Below are 26111 nucleotides of genomic sequence, written 5' to 3'. Positions count from 1 at the left end.
ATCATTGTAGGAACTCTTAAATTATACCTGTAACACTTAGTGAAAGTCAGCTAGATATACACTAGAGTTATCACTAACTTGCTTGATTTCACACCTCTAAGTTAAGATAAGGTAAAAACAGCATATGAGATAAGCTAAATATTCTTAGCCTCAGCCTCCCCTCTAGAAATATACTTCCCCATTTTTCAGCCTAGTTTTTTTCTCCTTTAAGAACTTAAGGATGAAATATTATTACACATCACATGAAATCTGAACAGTTCCCATTTATCTGTTTTCCCTAGAAGCAAGTATTTCTTCAGCATTTTTTTTTGTGTAATTTTTTTCCCCACCCCAGTTCTTGATTTTCTTTATTCTTTGAATTCTTCACTCCTTTTTTCTACACTGTCAGGTTGATTTTCACACTTCACCCTACACTTACAATGATGTTCTTTAAATTCCAGTGGAGGACATCTCTATGAGACTCTCTGACTTCAGAAATGTCTTTTTCACACCCCCCTCACTAGAAACAGATCACAGACATCAGTAGGAGGAGTGGTAAGGAGCAGCAAAGGAAACAGGAGAACATTTTTTTGAGATTTCTGCAACGCCAAAGTACTTTCAGAAAAAGAAAAAAGAAAATCCAACTTACAGAGCAACAATCTCCAGTCACAAAAGCACAAACCCAAGACAGTATTTCAGACAAAAAACCAGTCCAGCACTCAAGAGAATACTGACTTTTTTAATATTAAAGAGCAGCAATGAGTTCTTGCACCATTTCTCATTTACCTGTGGGGGTCTTTTGAACTCGGTATAATATACACACACTCCCTCTTGGTGAAAGTATTTTCTATCCAGGATTTCTGGGACTGAAAAACAAAGAATTTAACAGTATTATAAAATACAAATCACATACCTTTGCAATGAAAAAAGCTTTTTAGGGAAACAGGAGCTAGAATATGAGGGGTTTGCTCTCGCAAAAACTAACAAAACCATGTAAGACCTTATGAAAGCATCTCACCCACCTCTCCAATAGCTGAGACAAACAGAATCATTATGTAATTTATACATAAATCACTTAAAATTAGAAGTAATATTTTTCAAATCTAACATAAATAGCAAAATTTTAATACATAAATAAATATGTACCCAAAAAAACACCCCATAAACAATTTTAAGACACACTGTTACCCTATCTTGCTAAGAAAAAAAAAATCAGGTAAAATTTTAAAAAATTACCTGCACTAAACTGAGATAATACTAATTTGATCTCTCTTTAATGAAGTAAAATTTTCATCTTGAAATTGTGGGTGAGGAAGCTTTCTAACAACACAGGCAATCTTTTCAACTAGCAATAAATAGGTCATAACCTTTGGTCTTCATCAAGACACTTTTCATTCCAGTAAATAAAATTAATTGGGATCTCTGAACTGTGTTCTAAGGTTAAACATGAAACATGTTCTGAAACATGAAATTAAGGATGTTCACTGCTTCAAATGCTTACTATTCTAATCACTGGACATAATTTCTTTCAGTTGCTTTAAACAACCACATGAGCATTATCTCACATAATAATCTTAAGTTAGCTGCTAAACAACATCATAATGTGTAACATCTATGCCATGTTTCAGCAATACATTGGGAAAGACATTCAGACAGGACTTTAAGAAATTAAAAACATGAAAAAAAATCTTCGAATGCTAATTTGCATCTTATGCAACATCACTTTAAATCCTTACTGAGATAACATTAAAATTACTTCACTGCCTAACAGCAATGTGCTACATTTACCTTTAGAAAAATTTTATAAATTTCACAGTTTTATTTTAAAAGAAGGGGAAAAAGACTGATGGATATTATTCACAGGTATCTAATCAGAGGTCTGCAGCAGTGATCAAGAAATTAAGATTTTTTTTTTTTTAGATTATAAGAGAAGTTTAAGCAAAGATGGATGCATTTTTCACTCACTGCAACTTCAACATCAGTTTAAGATAATAACAGAGCATTACTTTAAAACTGCAGTAGTTTAAGCTTAACTCTGCAGATCCTGCAGAATATAAAAAGATACAGAAGAGTAATTTAATACTTAGATGTTTCAGCCAGCTGGCTAAAACCACACCTTGAAGCAAGAGATCAGAGGCATAACACGCTAGATGTTAAAATCCAAAGAATATAAACCACAAGCAATTGCGTCAATTGCTCCACGCAATATTGTTTTATTATTGAGTGGTTATCAAAGCTGGGGACAAGGAACTCTGGCTCACAATGTGCAACACCACTTTTCATCATAATAATAAACATAATAAACACTTCCCAAAACAGAAAAGAAAAAAAATAAAGGCCCCCAAAATAAAACAACTAACCACTCATCAATTTTTCTCTTAAAGAACGTAGTTTTAAGCCTTTATCAAGGATTTCTCTCAATTTTCCAACAGTGCAACTATTGTCACATCGCTACTATTTTATCAGCCACCCCAAAGTCACCCCAAGTCAGTTATTTATGTAGAAGAAGCTCTGTAAAGTTATTAAAACAAACGAGAAACTTGTTCATAAAATTAGACTCCCTCCAGAAGCATGCCTGTATGCTAATTAATATTTATTGCAGAAGACTTTATACAGAATTTGCAAATTCCAGAGTCTTGCTTTCTTTTGAGAGAGGAGAAAAAAAAATTAAATACAAACCAAGAAGAGAAGAGAACTGAGTGAAAGACAATTCCCATAAATGGATAAAAATCACATTAAAAATGCAGGAAGTATTGCCTTTCATGTAAATAAGAACAATTATTACATAATCTTCCTGTGATGACCAGAAAAAGGAAGATGCTATGAGGACACTGTTGAGTATAAATTAGTTGTAGCAGTTACCTCTAAGAAATACTCCTCATCAGCTAAATATTAAGTTAAAATAGGACATCCAATCTGAAGTCAAAAATCAATATGCAAGTTATCAGACTGTTTAAGAAAAATTGCCTACTCTTATTAAAGCTTTTTCATCATCTGAACAGGATACACAACCCCACCCCCAAACTGTTTCCAGTAAGAGGCAGCTCCTGCTGCTCCAAGTGCTCTGTTTTCCCAGTGTATTTTTAGAAGATGCACTTTACACCATGGTTATGGGTAACATGGGTCAGGAGCCTTTTAGCAAAAGGCACAAGTAACATCAACACAGAGATTTACTTTTCAACTATTTACTTTTTTGCTTTTCAAAATTGTGGAAGAAAAAAGCTTAGCTTCCCATATTCTTTCTTGCGCATTCTCAATCTCTTAAGCTAAATAAAACACTATTTTAAATAAATGCGTCCTCTCCCAACACTTTCACCAATACTGAAATAATTCTAATTGCTATTTGAAACAAAACTTACACAAGTAATTACTGAACTACAAACTCAAGAGAACATGCCCAATTATTTCCAACTTCTGGAAGTGTCTAAATGCCAAGATAATCCCATGGCCTTTTGTAACAGGTGGAAGTTTTACCATAGCCATTTCATTATTAACTATATTTGACATAGCAGTAGCATTAGCACTCCAAAGCTCCAATAACAGAGATTATTTAAATGTACCTGCTCGAGATTTATATGTTATCTTTTCAGTAAAGATAAATTCATACTGGATAACTTTAGCAAGTCTCTTTAGAGAATGGAATTTTTACCACAAATTATAATTTCATGTTTTGTATATAGCAGGTGAAAAAAGAAAATTTAAAATAAGAGAAACCATCCCTGAAGTACAGTATGAGATCAGGTCTCAGAAATAAAAAACAACCCCCAACCACTCTCCTCCCTTCAGCTCATGTGTTTTTAAGAGCCTCTCATTTAATATATTAAAATAAAAGGACAATTAAGTTCTAGGAATTGATGCACAGCAATAGGGCAAAGCCTTATCAAGCCATTGTGAAATTCTCAAAGTTTATTCAACAGGTTTGGTCTGAATTATTTTCTCTATAGAAAGTAAGCCCGCCTGCTTGTCGAGATCTCAAAATGACTTTCATGATTTTGAAATAACATAAATATGGCAGGTATAAATAATATTTGTAGCTGGCAATCCTGAACTACTTCATACACAAAGGGGTCCCAGTTTATTTTTTCCTACTCTTTTGTGATACTGTATACTGTTGTAAGATAATAAGTTACAATGTTGTAACGATGTTTGTTACAAAACTAAAATTTCACTTTTCCCAACTATATTGCCCTGGAGCCTGCCACAGTGCATACCAACCCAGCAGTTCTCCTGACAGTTTTTCAATAAAGCTCCCCACTGAATCAGCAAAGTGACCTGAATTAATAAATAATTTGCTAAATCGTGACCTTTTTGGAGGGCTGGTAAAGGGGATTTTAGTTACTGATAGCATAGACTGAGCTTCAAATTTAGAAATCATATCACTTTCCACACAGTCTCATATTTCATCTTTCAAATCTCTGCTTACACCATATGGCAGTTCAATACATGCAATACTTCCTCAAGGAAAAGATCCACCAATTTTATTTATCCTTTATTTAAAAACTAATATAGACTCTATATTGTTTCTCCACTGCCTCAGATTTTCCAAAACGTTTATTTTCCATCTGGACAGAAGAAAATACAGGAAAGTTTTCAGTTTCAAGCCTGAAAACAAGAAGGCACAGTGGAAACTATGTGCAGCAGGAACAGTCGTGCTAGCACCGCCGCAGAGCAGTCCTATCTGCCTAGGTCACTTAGAGCCAACCAGATAAATGTCAAAACATTTCTAAGAGACATACTGTACTAACAATGTCCTTTATCTTGTCTATTCAAGGAATTGTCCACTGACATTGTTCCAACTTGAAGTTACTGCTTCTTATGTAACTATACATACCACAGCACTCTTCGTGACTTACCAGAGGATCTCTTATCTGAGAAACCCACTCCATTATCCAAGCACGTGCTACACCATGGGACTGACCTGTGATCCCTGCCCAGACAACCAGCCCCAGCCAGGCACTGGGCTCCTGCAGCTATAGCTGAAAGGCAGAAACTCCAGACAAACCTCTATCTTATTGCTTTTATGCTAGATACATTGAATAAAGCCAAACAGCCCTGATAAATACCACATTCAATTAGGTTAATGCGTATCAAGTCGTTTAGAATTCAGAAAGCTTCTTGTGGGAAGAGAAGCCATAAATAAAATGCATCAAATGAAAAGTTGCAAGTACGTTTTAATAATGTTACAGAGCCTCCTCTACATCAATAGCTCACTGAAAAGATTTCTAGTAAGTGCTTCAAATCCTTAAGGCAGTAAGGACCACACTCCATGTAAAGCACCTGGACTTGTTTTTAGCACAAATTATCTGAATTACACTGAAAATGTGCACCCCAGGATGAGCTGAGTAACTAAGCCATTGTGTATGGGGTGCAGAGCTAGCTGAAGGACAGTTATATCTATCTACCAAAGAAAATACTTTAAATTTTATATTAAAAATGCCAGCAGAGCACATCTCAGTTCCTCAAGGAAATATTTATCACTTGAGTAAACTCTTCAAAACTTCAGCTAACTAAGCAAATAAGCAGATGGAAGGAAAAAAAAAAGTTATATACTTTAATGCCTTATATTTACGACCAGTTGTTTTAAACTCTTGGCTCCTTCAAACCCCAGGCATTTAATTTACTGGCTCTCCCTTCAATTTAAAGTTATATATTTCTATAATTTTAGTTTGGGGGTTCTTGTTTTCTTTTTTAAAAGAGGGGGGAGAAAACAAAGCATTTAGCCAGCTAGTATTATGAACTATATTTAAAAGACTCTTTGACACAGAATAACAGTGCTGTCTCTCCAGACAAGGCACAACACACAACAGAGCATCTACAAAACTTGTTCCTGAATCTGTATCTACAGTATCAGTCAACCTCAATTTTTTGTACTAACTTCCATAGAAAGTATGGATATGTACAATACTCAAAAGACAGAGGCTCAGATATTAGCCCAATGCCAGAAGATACTTCTGCAGTGCTTTAATGTGTCCCTGTGAAGAATGTCACCCTAATGACAAGGACTGTGCTTTAATCTTAATTGTTGTTTAACCCACTACAGATGAAAATTTTTGCAAGGATATTTTACCTGCTGCATCAGGATTACTTATTAGTCTATTTATTAGTCTAAAACCAGCTTCATTTACAAAAAGAAGTTGGTTCTTTTCTTTTTTCCCCAAATGCATTGGGGCATCTCTAGTCCCAGAATGTGCTCAGCTCAGACAGACAGACAGACAGACACATCATGCACAAAAGGGGTCCTGCTCTGAACAGAACAGCTCACCAGGCTTCACTGGACTCCTAAGAAAGCTAACAGCTCCCATTTTCTGGATTGAAAAACTTTTCTAGTGAAAATACTGCTAGAGTCCTGAAAATAGATGGACAGCAAAAAAAAATTACTGGGTTTACGTTAAATAAAAACTGTTGAAGCAAGCAAGGAAAGAGGGCAGTCAGAGAAAGCCTTCTGTCAATTCTGCGCATGGGAAGCAGATCTCAAGTGAGCCAGAGAGCAAAGATAAGAATCTTCCTCTCAATGGCTCCCTTAGTGCTGAAAACAAACCTTCAACAATCCTATTTTTTCTTAAACAGTTCAGGAGATTTGCTCTGAACAGATTTCACAGCAATCCAGGTCTGTAACAGAGCAGCTATTGTTTCATCAAGTTCTTCTCTGATGTAATGAAGCCACCACAGAACCCCCTGAGTCCACGTGCAATTCTGGATGCAAAGGGTAATCAGGATTTGTCAAAAGGGATTTTTACAGCTCTCTCAAACTTGAGGAAAATTATTCCAATCTGCTATTTGGAGAACAGGCTGGTTTTGAGAGAATTATTTCACTGTACAATTACAAAGCACATAATTCAGTTGTTTAGGGATAATATTTTTCTGCAGATTCATTTAATTAAGAATACCCTAAATTCATGAACAAAATTTAGCATTATGAGTTGGTGCCTTTTAACCCTGATGCACAGAATAGAATCCACAGACCTAATATTTTTGGTATATTTTTACTACATTCAAACTCAACCAACTTTACCCATCTTGTTGGGAAAGTTGTCTTCTAACTGCAATACAGGTCTTTCAGTGGAAAACTCAGAGTAAATGCAGCATATTTTAAAATAAATAAATTTATTTACTTAATAGGTTAAGGTCTGTGCTGTTCTGCAGTTAGACCAGCCATAAAATTACTCCTATTTTTCAGAAAGTATTAGATTTGAAAATGCATACACCATCCACTCAAGGCATAAAATAAATATTAATATGCACCTAGAAAATATTTCACCACTGATTCTACAGTATGAGATAGCTCAGGTCACTATGGAATGAATCAGCAATTGATTTCAGAAGACAATCACGCACTGGTGTCATTTCAAACTGGCTTTTTCTCAGCTGATGTAAAAATAAACACCTTCAGGATAAGTGCCCAACTATACCAGATACAGTAATTAAACTTGCCAAAACCAGAGACTCCCTGAGACTGTGTCAGCGCAGCAGATGGCAAACTGTTCCCGAACATGCCTGCAGAAAAGCCGAGGGGAAGCAAGGAGAGAAATGCATTTTAATTTTTATTTTCCAACAGCTTTCATTGACAGAATTTGGAATTTTGGTAGGAAAAAGAAAATACAGCAGAAGGTAAACCAGTTTCATTGCTGTGAGCTGAAGTAAATTGATTTCTAAATAGTTTACATTCGCAGTCTTCCCAGCTAATGAAATACCAAGCTAAAAAATTTCACTCCTGCTAAAGAAACTATAAATTACTTCCTCTGAGTTCACAGACCAATCACATTTTGATGCATTCCATAAAATATTTCAAAGCATATACTGAAGTTATGACCTAGAAGCAACAAAACAGTGAGTTTTCAAAGGGGATGAAAATAATTCTTTACTCCCTAAAATTTAACTCCATGGATGAAAGAAAAGGATAGAGTGTGTGGTTGTAACTACAAGAAATATAGCTACAGCTTTTCAGCCAACTTTTTCACTCTTAATATTCATTTTGTTCAAAACAAAATAAAAGCCAAACAAAAAAATAATGGCAAAGTACATAGGAATGTCTGCAAGCCTGTCATACAGTCCCTGCTTCTTTCTGATAGGGTTCCTAACTTAAAATCCACTTTTAATAATCTTGAATGACCCATATAAACCAACCTCAAATCTCTTGCATTTTCAAACATCCAACCTCCTTTCCCTTCCTTATCCACAGTGATCCAATTGACAGTCTGCATGCTCCTCACCTCTCGCAGCACCAGAGATTTTGCTGCAGTCTGTGATCATTCTGACCCTACCAGATGCAGATTGCAAGCCTACACACTCTCTTAAATAGGAGCAGCAGGAAGGCAGAGTCAGCATTCCTACTCACCACACACACAGAATGGTGCCAAGTCTTTTTAAGTCGCTCAAAGCATCTCTGTGGGTTTGAGGGCTGGTGCCTGTCCCTGGTCCTTTCTGCAGGGACAGATGGACACTCTGTGCTGGCTGCTGAAACCCCTGCGCTTCCTGGCTCACCACACCTACATCAAAGTACTCGTTTGGCTCAAACCTCACATTTCTGGCAAGTGCTGGGCTTACCTTGCACGTGCCACAGAGGGTGTAGGAACAGACAATCCTATCAACTCTGGATTTATTTTGGCAAGGAATGAGGCTTGGGGCATGGTTTCAGCAGTAAAGCCACTCACATAGTCTGGATGCAGCTGCTGTCCTCCTCAAGCAACCTCCAGTGCCTTCCCCATTCACACAGGGAATACAAGTCACAGGTACAAGAAAGGAGGCAGTGGTGGCAACCTCGGGAAATAGAGCATTGGGAAAGGGCTCCTGTGACCAGCCAAATAATTAATCCTGCCCTCAATTTGCTTCTGCTTTGTTCCCTGATGAGAAACCTCAGCTCTGGCAGCCGCTGTTCCTAGACAGCTTTAGAGGCTGCAAACCCCTCACCTCGTGCAAAGGATGTACTCCAGCCATATCTGAGCTGCAGATTTAAGGAAAGTCCTCCCCTTCTAGTTCATGAAGTGCATGAACATCTGATTAATTCAGTATGTGCTGAAGCACATTACAACTACAAAAGCAAACTGGAAGGGTGGATGCTGTTTGTCCTGCTCTACCACTTTCTTAGCTGTTCAATTTACAGATCTGACTTATTTTTCATGTTGTACAAAGAAAGACACTTCTCTATCATCACAGCAAAGGTTCTGGTGCCTCCTGACTTAAGTAGGCTATTATTAACTCACTAGAGAAATGGAAACTTGTTATCACTAAGGAATTTTTGACATAGCTGGCCTCAGACAACTCTTCGAACATCTATTTAAAAAAAAAAAAAGGAAGTCTATGCCCACACTAATTATGGCAGATCAATAATATTTCTCTGAACAGCATGAGTGAGAAGGGCACATGACATAGGAGACAGCACCAGACCACTGCTAAGGATGATGAAATTTCACAGAACCTATGTTTAGACACAATATCTGTGAAAACAAACTTTATTGTTATAATCAAAACTACTGAAACTAGGAAAGAGACCCATCTGCAAACACACAACCGAAGACCCAGCTGAAACCGATCTGGAAGTTTGGATCCTCCCTGCCTGTACACACATGCACACCATTGTGCCAGAATTTGTTCGGCACAGTAGGGGAAGCAAACGTTTTGGTCAGCTCTAGAGTGATCAGACTTCTTGAACAATTAGAACAGACTGGAGAAGGTAGGATGAGCTGGCATCAAAGCAAGCCAAAACAAGAATTTGCTATAGCTCACCTACTGCTGAGTTACAAAGACTTAAGCATTTTTAAATGCAGCTCATAACAAAGAGCCATTGGATTCGGTTATTACACTTGCACTCCTGTCAAGACAAAGCAGCAGCTCCCCTCTCTCAGCCAGCTCAGCCTGCAGCTGCTCAGTGCTGACTGCAGCCCCACCTCGGGGCACAAGAACCCTGACAGCATTCGAGAGACATCCATGTACCTAAACACTTGTCAGCAGATAAAGTTCCCCACTGAAACTATTCAAGTAGTTTCTGTTTTCTACACTAGAGAAGTGCAAAGAAGAAATTTAACTGGATTTGTTAGAGAAACGTGAAAGCAGCTAATTACTGTTTGAAATAATATACAATGTGTATTTAAGCACTTTTAAAAAATTCCACCCTGTTTTTGAGGGTTGTTTGAGCTTTTGATGCTTTCAGAGGCTCTTCTATGTTAAATACCACAAGTCTAAATAATTACTCAGAAACTAAATATATTATTTTTAGAAATAAAGTACCCTCTTTTTTTTTGGTTGGTTTGTTGGGTTTTTTTTTTAATTTTGTGTCTTTTTTTTTCCCCAGGGTAGGGGAAACAACTAATTAAATAATATTGACAGACCACAACACGATTTAAGATGGAAAATGTTTTCTATTTATGGCAATTTCTTCCAGCATACTAAATGCCAGTAAAGCTCACCAGTGCTGTGTGGTATGTGGCACAAAGGCCTGTCCAAGCTGTACTGGACTAATACCTGGGACAGGCTCCTCCCTGGCCTGCTGGGAGAAGAGTGAAGACAATCATTCTAGAGAAACAAAAGACACCAGCAGGGAGGTGGAGGTCCTGGCAAAGCCAAGAAACACAGGAGAAATATTGGCTTTCACAGATGCAATTCTTCAAATTATAAAGCGAGGGTGCAGTCAGAGAAGACAAGCTGAGGAAATTCCTACTCTGCCCTCCCATCCATTCTCCTGCTACTTCTCCCCACCTGCAGTTGTACACTCTCCCTCTGGGAAATTGATTGGGCTCCCTAAACCAGCAAATTACCCTCAGGGAAAAAAAAAAAAAAAGTAGGTAGCTTTAATATCAGAATTAACAGATTTAGATGTAAACTGGACAGAAAACTAAAGAACAAGAAAGAATCACATAGCCATGATCAGGGTGGGAAGAAGGGAAGTAGGACATCCCATTTGGTAGCAGAAAGATACTGGGGTGGCAGATGAACTGAGCTGATCTAAGCATATTGCCAAAGTACATCAAAATAATCCCCAAAAGCACACAGGCTCTAGGCACACAGGGAAAGACTACAGATCTATCACACAAAAAGATTTATTTTTTTAATGCACACACATCCTGATATTCAGGAAGGAAAGGAAGTTAAGACTGTATTTCTTTATTTCTCAGAGAGGTGCCAATGAAGCAAGAACATATTGCCTAAGGTCACATTTTGGAGGGGCAGATACCCGGTTTTTAAGAACACCATTCTCATCTGGCATTGAAGATTTGTTCTAATTCATGGTATAATTAACATTCAACTCCTAATACATTAATTACTAAAGATTTTTCCTGTCCTACATGCAAGATCTTTATATTTGTCAGAAAACCCCCAAAAACCCAGTAATGACACTCAAGAGGATAGTCAAAATGACTAACCTTATCTCAGTTGTGCTAATTTTTCTACATCCTCTTTGCAGAGAGAAAAGAGCTGCTCTGAAACCCCCTTGGTCTCCACTGAGCAAGCCTGGGGACTCACTGCCTAATTAGCTCTTGTGAATAATCCTCCCCCTCTCTGCACAGTCTACCTGGATTCTGCAGATTGCCTGTGACCAGAAAACCTCCTTCTACAGCCTGAGAACAGGATTTCTCTGAAGGCAGAAAAGCTTTGGTCTTGCACCTTTTCTCCACCAGAAAGAAAGCACAGTTGCCTGAAGCTGACTGTATTGTGCTGTCCAGCAGAGTGCTGTGATGTTACCAGCACCAAATATTTCTCTGGAGGGCCAGGAAACACGGGGCAAACCAGAGGATACATCCACACAATGATTTGTTTGTTAGCAGCCTTTAGCACCACAGAAGGTTCACCTGTAACTCAAGCTGGCAGCCCAAACCAGGACAAGGGTGATGAGAGGTTTCTGCCCTCTTTCCCTACATAAGCAACATAAAAGGCCACATTGTTTCACTAAAGCATTTGAAACAATTACAGGGAATTTAATGGGGAAGAGTCATGGAGTTGCACACGGAGCAGTAAAATTTATACAGAAAACTGCATGCACACAAACCATGGGTTTTCTACAGCTGAAAATTAAACAATCATTTTTCTAAATAGGACTTTTATAAAAGAAACCAAGACTAAGACAGACCAATTGCTTAATGAGGCATGGGCATAAATCCTCATCAAGAGCATTTCTGAAGTTGCACAAATGAGAAGGGCGAAGGTTATTTAAGTGGCTATTTCTGTTTTTCAGTGCCTCTGGCTGCAAAGCCAGTTGATGCCAGTTTAAGAGGTAAAAGTCCATCCCAACCTCCACATCTGTGCATGGCCCTGGCTGAGGCCAGGTGAGGGCTCACAGGGCTGTCCCCAGGGCAGCAAACCAGGAAGACCTTCAGCAGTAACAGGGTCAGCAAAGAGGAGCCTGTGAAATCAGGGGGACTGAGCCTCTTCCAACCAGCTCTGCAGCCAGAGCCATTCCTCACCAGATGCTGCCACGTTCCTAGACAGCTCTCTGGGATATTTGTCAGCTAAGGTATCAGTCATTTATTGCTCTTTCCCTAGTGCAAGGTTACTACCACAAGCAGGAGTTCCTCCAAGATCAATCTCTCAAACTCTTCATCCAGAAGATCACCTTCAGCCATATACACTCTTCTAATCTTCTTCATAAACTACAGCTGAAGTTAATAAAACTTTCTGTTTAACAGGATTCTGCAAACTACAGACAATAATGCAGCCAGGGAACACAGGAGAAACTGGTAAGAGTTTGACATTTAAAACATCATTAACTGCACCTACTCGTGTAGATTAACTGATTTTTATAATTGAAGAGAAAGTTGATTAACAGTTCTGTAATTACACAACTGGTATTTTTAGGCTCTAATCATGTGTCACTTAAGCACATGCATAATTTAACCTATCCAGGTGACTGAAGTTATGCCTAAAGACTTGTATGGCCTGCAGCAATACCAGGGACAGGCTTTGAAAGGAAACAGCTTTTTCAGAGTGGCTCTAGCCACAATCTAGAATACTGCATTACACTCACACACAAAGCCAATCTACATGCAATTTTAATAATGTTGTACAGCACCATGACTGTCTTTGAACCTGTCCACATGGCTGCTGTGCTGAGCTCTGGCACATACATCAGTAAAACGCAGCTTTGGTTTCTCCTAACTGAAAGAAACAGGTTCAGCTTCCTAAGAAAGTCAAACAAGAATGGGAATAGCACTAAAAAGCAAATATGCTGCATGCTAAGAACATTGAAAAAAAATCCAGCAATATTCTGTTACACGAGACAAGTTACCAGCAGTAAATCATTCGCCAACAGAAAAAACCTGATGGGAGGGATCAAACTCATCTTGGTGCAGCTCAGTTCAGAGACAGACTGAAACACAGCACATCTGGTAAAAACAAGTGATCTTGAATCTGTTAGCACACATTCAGAAAAGCAGGTCAAGAAAAACATCCTCTGTGAACAATGATTTAGATACAGGAGTACTCAAGAATAGCCACCAAGTGCTTGCAGTACAACTAGACAAGGCTACAAAGCAATTTGGTTCATACTTTGAAGAGGCCATGGAACCTGACTTGTGTTGGTACAGCTCCATCCATGCCTGTGCACAAGACACAGACCCAGAAAACATCCATGTGCCGTGGGTGATGCACAGAGTAACTGAACACTCCCTAATGCAGTAGCACAAACCAAATCTCAGGCACCTTGGAGCAAGCTTCAATCCAGCTTCACAGCTCCTGTCAAGCCTGGGGTGCCACAATCCCATTTTCCTAAGCCTCTGCACATGATCCCAACCTATCTCATACCAGCACCAGCATTTATGCAGTCACATGGAAGCTGGTTCAGGGAAATGACCAACAAAATAATCCACAAAAAAAAAAAAAAAAAAAAAAAAAAAAAAAAAAAAAAAAAAAGGAAAGGAGGTGATGGGAAGTTTATTCAATTCAGATCCCCAGTGACTGAGCACAAGGAAGCACAAAGGGACAGGTGAAAGGGACACAGCCAGGTGTTAGAGGAGTTTTGACTGGATTACAACACACCTTTAAGAAGAGCTTTGGCATATATAGGAACAGCTAGCAAAGGGCTTGAACAGCAACCCTTACCCTGAGGTAATTACCCTCCAACACATCTCAAGCACTCCAGGTCAGCCAGAAAATATATTGTCAATAAAATGAGTAAGAGTGGGAAGGACTGGGCTGCTAAATAACACTAGCTCTAGGAGAGCCCAACTCTAGAAATTTTTAAGCAATAAGTCTTGTGAAATTAAGTTTTCTTAACAAAGCATCTGGAAAACCATTTGCAGAAGGCATAAATGTAGATTTATTATACTTAAACTTTTAGAGCCAAGTTTTTCAAGTTCACATCTCACAAAAATTGCAGCATTAGAGAAAAAATTAGCAGACATTTGGGTAAGACCATCAGCCAGGGATACCTTGCAAAATTCAACACATCATAAGTCAGGGGACTAGGACTACAAAGTGAAAATTCTGAGCAGAGGTGACAAGAATCAAGTAGATAAGGTAAAGAAAATGAGTAGAGGTAAGTGGGAACAAAGCAGGGAACAAAAGCTGGGATTCAATTACAAAAACCATTGTGCTACCACTGACTGAGCTGTAACAGACACTTTCCCAGGCTTTGAGGATTACAGAGTTATGGTGAAAGGCTGAACACCTAGATTAAACTCATTTACAGTTGTAACTGAGAAAGTATTCTCAAGCAAGAATGATTTAGTGTAACACAACAAAAATATACTTCATTAATCACCCAAAAGGTTGTCAGTAAAAAATCAAACCAAAAAATTAAAATCAGCAAACCAGAACTTCATCCCAATATGCCAATTCTCAAAACTACAACTTCTTTCTTTTTTTTTTTTTTTTTTTTTTTTTTTTTTTTTTTACATCTGCTCAGTTTAGCAGTAAACAATTAAAGGCAGAGTCCAATAGCACTGGGAGTCAAAGAGGAGCTAGTAAATTGCTAGTAAATTCCTATCAGTAAGTGTAGACACTGGGAAGACTCACATGTGCATAGCTTTCAAAAACTATAAGCACACAACTACACTCATAGAAACTGTGTACTGGCCTGGTGCATGCCCTTTGCAAAACACGTGATTTCCATTTAAACAAAATAAGCACTCGGTGTTGGACTGTATTTGATGTAAATTAGGGCTCTCCACAGACAGGCTGAAGTCCCATTAAAGCTTCACAGAGGGTTTACCATAGCTGTTTCTGAAGTTGGATGACCTAAAAACATCAGTTGTCCAACTACATGCAGCAGAGTACTAACTTGATTACTGAATCAGCCTCTACAATTCTGATTTTGCAGCCGTAGAAAAATCAACAGACATGCCATCAGAGAAATCTTACTCCATCCTCTTTGAGCTGAGAACAAATGAAACAAAGATGGGTTGACATACATTAACTCAGCAATTGCACATTTGCAATACACACAGTGTTCAAACATTTCAGAAAATGTGACAAAATGCTCAAGCTAGAATGAGTTTGTATAAATCTTCAGGAAAAAAAAAAACGTATACTGCTCTTAATAATATAAAGATTAAATAAACTAACTGTGATGAAACTCTTGGGATTTTTTTTAAGAAACACAGAAATCCCCATAAATTAGATTCAATCCAAACCTACAATTTCAGTAGAATTTAAACTTTGATTTAGTTAAAGGGCAAAACTGCACAACTTATAAACCAAGTTTTAAGGTGCTGTTGGTTTGGTACCATACTTTAAGTTCTCCTTGGCAATTAACCACATCTATCTTACAGACTAATCCTGCAATATCCTTATACCATATGCTGTCAAACCACCTGCCACAGCTAAATATTCTGCCCTTTCATAAAGCAGTTTTCAGAACTACCAGCACCACTATTAGCAATACAGTTATTTTACTCCCTGTATTCCCCCCCATATGTTCAGGACACTTTTCACCCAATTTTGGGAAGGGAAAAAGAAGACATATACAGTTTCCCTCTTGGATTTTTTTTGCATTTCATTATCACATCAGAAATTCACTGGCTTCTCCTCCTTGGAAAGAACACAGGAGTAAAAACTGTCCTCTGCTCACCTAGCAGCAATTAGACAACCTGTGTGGCCCCTTCTTCTGTGCAAAAATTATAACAGCTGGGGAAAGAAACAAACTCAGGTTGTTCTGTGGGTCCAGCACACCTGGCAGTTAAAGAAAGTGGCTCAGTTAAAGAAAGGCTCACATTCTACATGCTAAGCAAAATATAGGTGTAAAGACTGAAAGAAACTCACCAGCGCTCAAGAAAGCCAGCACTCCTTCATCAGTGGAACAGCTGTGATGGAGACTGCTCCTCAACCCCCACTGCTGCTCAGGGCTGTGGTCCCACCCAGTTAAGGTGCAGCTGCTTAATGACTGGCTGCTACCAAAAGACAAATAACCACCTGCACATCCTCCCTGCCCTCCTGCACAGCAGCAGGGATGCCCAGCTAATCCTGTGCTGAGCCAGGATGGGGAGCAAAGCTGGCCAACACTAAGGTTTTGGGAGTTTACTTTTTCTGTTCTTTTGTTAGATTAGTTTTCTATTACTTAAAACACAAAAACACCTACAATTTAAGCATAAGAAAAGCCAAGCTTCCCATAATAAAAATAACAGAAACCAAAGGTTAGACAGACCACTTTCAGTACTGGCTGTATCACGATATATGACACCATCACCTCTATGTTCTCATTATGTGAGGAAAACAAAGGGATTAAATTTAAAAAAAAAGACAATAATAAGACTGCAGAAACTACAATAGAGGAAAGAGGGCTTCAGGCCAGAGAATACAAAGAAAGTGTGCAACAAAAGTTCAAGTTTACCACAGGTCAAGTAGACTATCTTTTGTAGAACCAATGAAGCACAGACTCACTTGTCAGGGGCCACAGCTATTTGTCAGTATTGGAGGTAAAAAGTGACATAGCTTTAATAATTATGCAAGTATCTTATCCAAATACAACAATGAGATTAATCAGTAATTTACCTGATGAAAAGTCAGCTGCTGAAATTTCAACCATTGAAGGTAAAATGCACCAAGACAGAATTACTCACAGACACAAGAAACATCACCCCAAAACCAAAATCTCTATTCTGAAAAACACACACACTGATTTTACTGTCAGTCTGCCCTTAAAAAGAGTGAGGAAAAGAAACAGAACTAATGTTGCTTGTTTCAGGAAATAAACAGGACATGTAAATATCACAGTTTCATGAAATAAACAGGGCATGTAAATATCACAGCCAACAGAGACGTTGCCGAATGAGACTTGAAATTCCAAAAGAAATAAATATCAGCTAAAAAAAAAAAAGACAAAGACGTTTTTCAGGTTAAATATTTTGGCATGAGAAGTATCATTTCATATTGTCTTGGTATTTCAAAGCCTTACAATATAGAAATCCACTGTGAAGCCTTTCAAGACTGCAAGATTCTATCAAGCATCTCTCTTCACACACAATTTTTGACAAGTCCTCTTAGAGATTTATTTGCAACATTTCTGGTGTCAAAGAGCAAACCAGTAGAGCCAAACTCTATTGTGCCAGAGTCAGTTACTGAAGTTCAGAACAATATTTTTCTATTTAGAAAAAGTTCATCTGTCATGACTGTCCACAAGGATTGAATGGTTAACAGAAATGCACCTCATGAATGGGCCATGAAAGAGAGGCATGAAAAATTTGGGTGTTGGTCCAAAGTTTCCAGGAAAGGGAAGCACAGCAAGTGGCAAAGATAAGGATGAGAAAAAGAGAGGACTTTAGATGCTGCTGTCTATCACCAGCAGAGCAGAGAAAGCTGGGCTGATGTGGTAAGACAAAATGGTAATGCAGCAAGACTAGTTAGGCAGAGCCTCAAGGGACAAGAAAATAAATGAAAGTTTAAAACACAATGGAGCAACTCTCTCCAAGATAATCCACGTGGGGAGACAGATGATCTGATACAGATAGTGTGAGATAACTGTCAAATGCAAGGTGATGTTTCAAGGTGCCTTTGTATGACAAGTGAACATTACCCTTCCACCGCTGAGCTCAAGCAAGCAAAAAAGTATCAAAGTACAACATCAGGAAACTAAGGTACAAACAGTCCAAACTCAGCCTAAATAGCTCCACATGCACAAAGGTTCCCCCCTCCTGCCTTGAAATAGCAAAGTCAAGAATGGCCTCCTACCAGAAGGTATGAAGGATGATCTAGCAGACATTTATCTCATCCACACAGACACATTTTTTAAAGACTGAACAGCTGGAATTGCCACATTGAACGACTCATTCCTTATAATAATTCCTGATTTAATGTTGGACGCCATCCAGCAATTATTCAAAGTTGCTAAATAGTCATGGAGCAGCAGGGAAATTTTTAGCAAAATGAGCTTGCATAAAATGTCCTATATTCATCTCAACCAAAACACCTGTTTAACAGAGGTTTCAAAACATTTGGTAAACACACAGCAAATATTAAACCCTGCAAACACACTACATTGCCAGAAAGGCTGCTGAGCCTCAAATTTACAGAACCATGATGGTCAAAATCAATCTGTACATTTCTAGGCTATGTCAGCACCAAAAAAAACACCCACCAGAGCTAAATTTAAAAAATGAAATAAAAGAACGCAAATCCTCCACTCCTCAAAACTAAACCCAACACCAAACCACTTTAGGTGAGAAGAGCAAGTACCACGCAAGTGGCAGATGCCAAGCACTCTTTTAAGTCAGAATGGAGGGTTGCATTTGCAGCTTCTTCCTAGAGGAGTGCTGGATTTGCAGTTTCTAGAAGAACACAACCCACATTTCCACACAGTTCACAGATATACTCAGAAATGGAAGATTCATGGGCACGAATTCCCATGGTTTCTAAGAAAACACTATGAAATAAAATACCTTTATTTAAAATGAAACAAAGCATCTTACTAGAAGTTCAAGCCAACTGTAGAAATCTATATATTTTGACTTTACGCTTATATTTTCAAAATTACTTGAAAGCACTTGATGCGATAAGCCACCCTAAATTCTTTAAATATTAAGGAATAAACTTATAGGGATGAACAACCGTTTAACAGCCAGAATACAGAGCTGGATTTGAAATTGTTTTCTTTGCAGACACTCATACATCTCTAAGTATATCTGTGCTCCCTTATGCATAACATGTTGAAACTGCAAAAATGAAATAGGTGTAAAGATCAGAAGGGAAGGACTGCTGCAGCCCCGAGAATACACCGGGCGAATTCCGGTTTCAGACCAGAGCACCGCAGCGAACGAGGCAGCACTAACGGGGAGCTCTCGTTTCTAAGCCGTGCGGTGCCTCCGCCGCGGTCCCGGCGTCGCTCGGGGCGCGGAGGGTGCGCGGGAGCGGCGGCGGGAGCGCGGCTGCCCCGGGCACCGCGCGAGGAGGGCGGCGGCGGCGGGAGCCTCGCCCGGCGGCGCGGGGCATTCCCGGCCGGCAGCTCCGGGCCCGCGGGCGGGAGAGCAGCGGGGCCCGGCAGCGCGGAGCCCGAGCGTCCCCTCCGGCCCGGGCAGTGCGGCGGCGGCGGGAGGCGGCCCCGGCGGCTCGGGGCGGCCGGGACCCGCAGCAGCCGGCAGGGACAGGTCTGATCCGGCGGCCCCGTCCCTGCCCCCTCCCCGCCGGGCGCGCCCGGCCCCGCCGCCCCGGCACCCCCGCGGCTCTCACCATTCTCCTCAGGGCCGGGCTGGGTCTCGGCGCCGACTCTGGTTCTCCTCCCGCCGGGCAGCTCCTGCTCGTGGTTCGGCGTCGGCGGTGGCGGGGCCTGTCTCCATCTATCGGGGCTGGGCTCGGCGGCAGCGGAGGGCTGGGTGGGGAGCGGCCGGGCAAGGACGACGCTCCGGGGACGAAGGGAGGCGCGGGACGCGGAGGACAGCGCTGGTTCGGCTCCGCACCGGGACTCGGGGCTGGCGGCGGTCTCGGCCCGGCGCCTCTTTCTCATAATTGTGCGACTCGGCCGGCGGAGGAGCCGCGGCGCTGCCGCGTCAGCGCGCACCGCCCCCGGCAGGAGGAGGGGGCTGGCGGGGCGGTGCTGCCCGCTCGGGGGTGTCTCGGCCTCTCCACGGCACCGCTGAGCCCCGAGCGGGGTCCCGGGATATCCAGAGAAGGCGTCAGCGGCTGCGGGCTGGCAGGCGGCCGTGCTGCCGGTGAGGTGAAGGCGGAGATGTTAAAAATGGAGCTTCCGAGAGAGAAACCCGGCTGGCTGGGGAGGCGCGGCTCGGAGAGGGCCCCCGCAGCTCCGCTGAGGCAGCGGCTCCTCTCGCGTGGGGCTGCCATGCGCGTCCCTGAGGGCGCGGAGCCGGCAGGACCGGACACCTCGGCCCGGCTCCATCCCGTGGGCTCTGCCCCCTGAGGGGACCCGGCCTTGCTCCTGTCAGAGCCGCAGGGCAGCGAGCAGCCTCAGCTCACGTTAGTTCACGCTTTTCTTGCCAGCCCTGCTCGCACATGGCACTGCCGCCATTAGCTCCGCGTCGGAGGCATCTTCTAACAGGCTTGAGCCAAACTGGAGGAAATTCCGTTTTGGAAGGAAAAAGGAGGATGCATTTCTTCCACTTCAGTCAATTCAGTTTCCAGTTTAGATTAGGAAGTGCTCAGGGGAGGAACCTTGTCTTCTTTGTCCCTGTATGCAATCTGCAAACTTGGAGAATCAGTACCACAAATGAAAAACCTCATACAATAATTTCTACTATATATGTCATTATACAGCTTTTGCAACAACCTCTAAAAGCATTTGTAAGGGAAGAGTGAGAAATTGGGTTTGTCTTAAATTATTTGTGTCCCATAAATTAAAAAAATTAAGAGATCCTACAAAAATCTCTCATCTCTTTCTGAAATACCATGACCATACAAGAGCAGGAATTGTATATAAACTGAATGCAAGCATTCAAAGTAATTTAAAGCCTTTGGTTTTTCATAGTCAGGTTTGATCATTTGTCAGCTGTTGTGAGTTATCTCTCTCCCCTTGCTGCAAAATGCCAGCATTAGCGTTGGGCTGAGCTGACGTGTGCTCACACCGGGACCCTGGGCTTGTGCATCACAGGGTAACAGACTCCACTCTAATGACCAGACAGGCACGATCAAAAATCAAACCCAACCCAACATTAATTTGCAGCAGCCACTTTTGCCTTTTTTCCCTTGCCTTTTTTTCCTTGCCTTTTTTTTTTTTAACACAACTCTAGCTAACAAGAAACAAAACATTCTTGCTTTTACAGCCATTTAGCAGGGCAAGTCCAGTTGTAAATTCTGGTGACAGAACACCTTCCCTGCGGACAATAGGTGCAAATTTGGGAAGACCCAGCAGCTGAGGCACCCAGCTCGAATAATTAGGGTGTTGCAGGGAGTTCCTCAGCTGCAGGGGAGCTCCTAATGCTTGTTTTAAGTTAACTTCAGAAGAATTCCTGCTATCTTACATAGATATGAAAATTAGGCTCTTAGGACTCTCAATTTCCATAGAAATGGAAAATTAGGCTTTTCCAGGAAAAACTGTTCTTAGTACAAGATCACACAACAAAGAGGGTCAATTCACTCTTACTGTGTAGAATTCCCAAGCCTGCTGCTACTTGCTCCTGCCCAGATTCCCATGTGCTAGTTTTTGGCTTAGAGAGCAGGAACAGAAGGAGCAGTGGAAGCCCAGTAGAATTTTTTTGGAAATGGTTCAAGAATCTTCCAAAGTAGAGAAAATGGGGGATTTTTGAATTTTTCTGTTGATACCATAAAGCATTTATGAGAAATCACCTCATTCCTTCTTCCTCTCTCCCTCTTTTTCCCCTTCTAATTAATTGATCTGAAGCTCACATCCCACATTAGATGAATGAGTCAGTTCTTTTATGACTAGACTCTTCACCTCATCTCACAGCAATACTTGGGCTACACTGACTTGATTCTCATGGTTATCATGTTGGCCTCTAAGTTTCATATTTGTAAATCCAAGAGCTAGAAGAAGCAAGGAAATTAGGAAAAAGTAGGTGAAGGCCAACCTAGGCATGAGTCTTCTCTGGTACAAGCTATTAGTTTAGGAGAATGTGTGTAAGGTGAGGAATTTCCATGCCTTGTTTTCCTGTTGATCCTGCAAAACTGAGATCAACATCAAACTGTTTCAGAGTTCAGCTGTGATAAATTTAGCTGGAAAGAGCACATTGTTTCAGGAACAGCTTGGGATGAAAATGAAAGGAAAATGAGTCATCCACATCCTCTCTGCCTCGTGCTGTCTGGGGGAGCATGAGCCTTCAGTGCTGTGGAGGCAAGGACACAGCAGCAGTGACACACATCCCTGTGACCTGGCACTGAGGCACAGTCACCTCATATCCTCTTACTACCTCCATCAGCCTGTGCAGAACATGGCATGATTTGACCCTAAACTAGCAGTCAGTCATCCAAAAGGGGAATTCTTGTGCATTCAGATGTTAAATCTTGTATTTGCTACTTGTCATTCTAAGTGTTACCTTTCATTCACACCAAAAGTCAACTCAAAATTCCTGTCTCCTTCCAAATCAACACCTGTCAGCTGTGAACAACAAGGAAATAATGAAGTATTATTTTATACCTTATGGCATTTAAGGACCATTAACCTGAAGCAAGCTTCTGCTATCTCAGATTGAATATAACTGGTTTTTAAAAAAACTTTTGTTATGTGGTTCCCATATCTTATTTTTATATCTCAAATCAAGCTATCAGTCTGTCCTTGACACATTTATGGGGTAATCATCACTAGACCTAGTAAAATTTGTGATGTCAACCCCAATAGGTTTTACATCCCATCAAACCAACTGTAACTCGATTTCAATGTAAGTGCTAAAGGATAAGAAACCTTTCTTAGGAAGCTCTTATCTCAATATTGCAATGCCCAGTAGCCAGGATGCTGCTCTTTGATTGCTCATCCTCACATGGATTAAACACTGACTCATGCTTAGGGAAAAAAAACCACAGCATTCCAATTGATGGGAAACTAAATTAATTACCATTAAATGAAAGTGACCTGGTTTTGATTTTGTTTGTTTGACACTATAAAAAGTTTTACCAGATGTGCTGGTGCTCTGCAGTTGTTCAAAATAAGTGCTAGAGTTCAAGCAGTTAAATAAGTTTCAAATGCTCACTGATAAGGAGATCTAGTTAATGTCCCACTCAAAGCCAAACAGATTCTCTGTAGAAAACATTTTTGTCCCACAGTGAAGTAATCTGTGACAGAAAAGAGGGTTTTTTTATTCATTTTTCATGTTTTTGGAAGAGTGATGAAGTCTCCCAAATGCCTTATTTTTTTCTTTGGCCACAGGTTTGTCCTTTTCTGATTTACCCAGGTAAATAATTTCTCCAGCTACAGCTGTAGTGGTAACTCAGCAGTTTACATTCAGACTGCTACTCCTAAAAACTGAAGATAGCTTTTTTTTCCCCACATCAAAGTTTAGAATTTGTCAGGTAAAGCAAAAAACATACAATGACACGGATTAATGGGATCTGTAAGTCCTCTCCATTATTTGTGGAAGATTTTCTAGTGCTGATATTGCTGATTTTTTTTGACAACATTTGTCCAATACCTTGTATACAATATACCAAATAACATTACAATCACATAACTTGGCAACAATTCAAAATATAATGTTTCAGAATGGGATGAAGTAAAAACAGCTAGGAGGAGGCTTCTTGCCATTGAAACTAGGGAAAGTAAAACTTAGAAAATCCGTAACTTCACAGTTTTTAAATGCTTAGTAATTTTGGTTACTTTGGTTGTGGTACACCTCAGAGTCATGCATCTTCTGAAGAGGTCCCAAAGTTTTAGTAATCTTTTTGCATTATATTAAGGTTCCTTAAAGGCAAAAAGTAGTTAGGCTAAGCAATGTGTTAGCTTCAACAGCTGAGATGTGCTCCCTCAAAAGAAACAAGCATATAGAAATAGGTCATAAAATCCAAGGTAAATTCAAGATACACCAGGAGAATAATGTACAAAAAGTTAATTTCGCATATTTAACAGTCATTAAACAAATTCTCCCCTGTGACTGATTCAGACTCCAATCTCACAGACAATGGATGTCTTTAAATTCAAATAACAAAACTACTCAGGTGTTAAAATCTTTAAACATTGGCATCTCTGCACCACACAGCCCCAGACAGGGGGGCATGACTTTGGAGATAAGAGAGCTGATCTGCTATCACCTGAAGGCCACCAGTGCAGTTCAGCTCCTCTCTAACAACTGCATTTAAGTGTTAACTAAGGGCCAGAGCATAAGGCAAAGTCACCCACTGACTTGGGAACACAGATGCAGGGAATGGCACCTGAGGCTTCTCAGTTGTTGGGTGCTTTGCTGGAAATGGCAAATCCCCAGAAATCAGGGTCACTTTTTGATTTCTGCTTTCTGATGGCAGCACAAAGGGCTCGATGACCAAACACATCGAGCTCAGAGTGCAAAACCAGTAACTCCAGTTCGACTTTGTGCCAGGACTCCTCACATCCAAATTAGGCAACAGGGAGTGTGGGTTTTCAGTTTAAAAATCTGCATTAAAGATATTCCATAGTAATAGCAAGGGATATCAAGTTAATGAGGTTATTGAGCACAGGCAATTCAGAATGTTCTTTTCCATGCTCCATGAGTGCACAAAAAGAGATACATTACCCAACCCATCATCTAAAGTAGAATGTAAGCATATCCTGTATTTGGGAATATGATATGTTACTTCCTGCTCAGAAAACAGTGAGAGCTTAACCAACATAGGCCACAGCCTTGCACAAAACTGCCAAGGGTGTGCCTCCACACATCTCTATTTAGATGTGTAAAATCAGTAGCTGCCAGGAACTGTATGGGTGCATTTACAACATAATGGTGACCCTTTGCAAGATTTTATCACTGCCTGCCTTTAAAAATATAACTAAAATGACTTTATCTCAGTTTCATTCCTTCTGAACCTTCTCCTCCCTTTAGCTTTTTAGAAAAGCTTCCCTGTGAAAATTGTTTCTGCTGCAATCTTTGAGCCTGTAAATTCTGGTGTTTTCATTTGTTGGCAGCTGAGCAGATGGTCAGCAGTGAGGTGGCCTTTGCACAGAGATGATCTAGGTGCAAGACACAGAGGTGCAGCATCTCCTTTCAGGACTGTGCTGCTTGAACCAGCAGGGAAAGCAACAGCAGCTGAAGGTACCTGAATTTTACCAATGCAAAAAGAGAAGGTTTACAGAGCTCTGCTTCTTGATGTTTTGGGTTTTTTTAAAATCCAAGGATAGGTAACCCATAGTCAAAACATAAAATTTTAGGTGACTCTATATGGGACAGGTCTTAATTGTACAATTTGAAATTCTTACGAGATAGTGACCATGACAAAAATGTCACTTTGTCCTGCAGAAGCTTGCTCCTCCATTTCTTAGAGGAAGAAGTACCAGTGGGCATGCATTTGCTCTTGGTGCCATTGTTACTATAATGTAAATTTACTTAAATTTACTTTACCCAAGTTCACAAATTCCGACAGCCTTTTCACAAAATATGGGGAGAACCAGCATGAACACATTTCAGCCTGATGAAACTGCAAAACCCCTTACTTTTTTTGTTTCCAAATCTAAGCCTGGCAGTTACGCCACCATTAATGGAACCCCAGAAAATCAGTGGGACCATCACATGCAAAAGATGAGCTTGTTTTAAGTTCCTGTTACTGGTGGCTTGAGCTGGTGGGCACGGTGGCCGTGTTTGTTTCCACAGAGTCAATAAGATCAAACCTCCTCATTAATGGTCTCCACACTGGAACAGAGGAACATATTATTGTCCAAGATTATGTGCAAAGTCACTTCAAATCATGCTGGTACTGCTCCAAATAGAAAAGAGGAAATAAAGGAGGTCCTATGTTCATGGGCAAGGAGAGAGCACAGAAACCAGACAGCAGAATACCCATGAGCACACCCCTAAAAAAAAGCTGAAAGCTCTTTGATCTAAGCACCTTCTTGGCTAAAAGGTCTTTGAGCTGCAAGCAAAAACCTATTCTCAGCTATTTGATGTCCTCAGTATTCAGAGAAACAGGATCTTGCACATTCTTTATCAGTAAGAGGAATTCCAGAGATACCTGAGCTTCCACCATCAACCTCTCTCAAGAACACAAAACCTTGAACTTTGATTGCTCACCACTGACAAAAAGGATAACAGTCTGAGTTGCCCTTCTTCTTTCCTCAAAAACTGTAGAGATAAAGCATTCACTCAGAAAATGTGCTGTACGGGCTACTTGAAAACAAAACAGTGGTTTAG

At 40.4% G+C, this 26111-nt stretch overlaps 1 protein-coding gene across 1 annotated transcript in view; it reads right to left on the bottom strand.

Annotated features, from left to right (window-relative positions):
• The window catches only part of TRPM7 (transient receptor potential cation channel subfamily M member 7), a 51015-nt gene extending 31369 nt beyond the window's left edge, over positions 1-19646 (bottom strand). Inside the window, exons 1-2 of the mRNA XM_066559179.1 lie at positions 19567-19646; positions 766-845 (exon numbers count right to left, since the gene is read on the bottom strand). Coding sequence (XP_066415276.1) covers positions 766-845; positions 19567-19569 — 83 coding nt within the window. The 5' untranslated portion in view covers positions 19570-19646. The remainder of the gene's footprint in view (positions 1-765; positions 846-19566) is intronic.
• Between the last annotated feature and the right edge of the window lie 6465 nt (positions 19647-26111).

Source organism: Molothrus aeneus, chromosome 13, assembly GCF_037042795.1.
Source record: "Molothrus aeneus isolate 106 chromosome 13, BPBGC_Maene_1.0, whole genome shotgun sequence".
Lineage (NCBI taxonomy): Eukaryota > Metazoa > Chordata > Aves > Passeriformes > Icteridae > Molothrus > Molothrus aeneus.
Note: the sequence above shows the minus strand (reverse complement) of the source record. Positions and strands in the feature narration are given on the sequence as shown.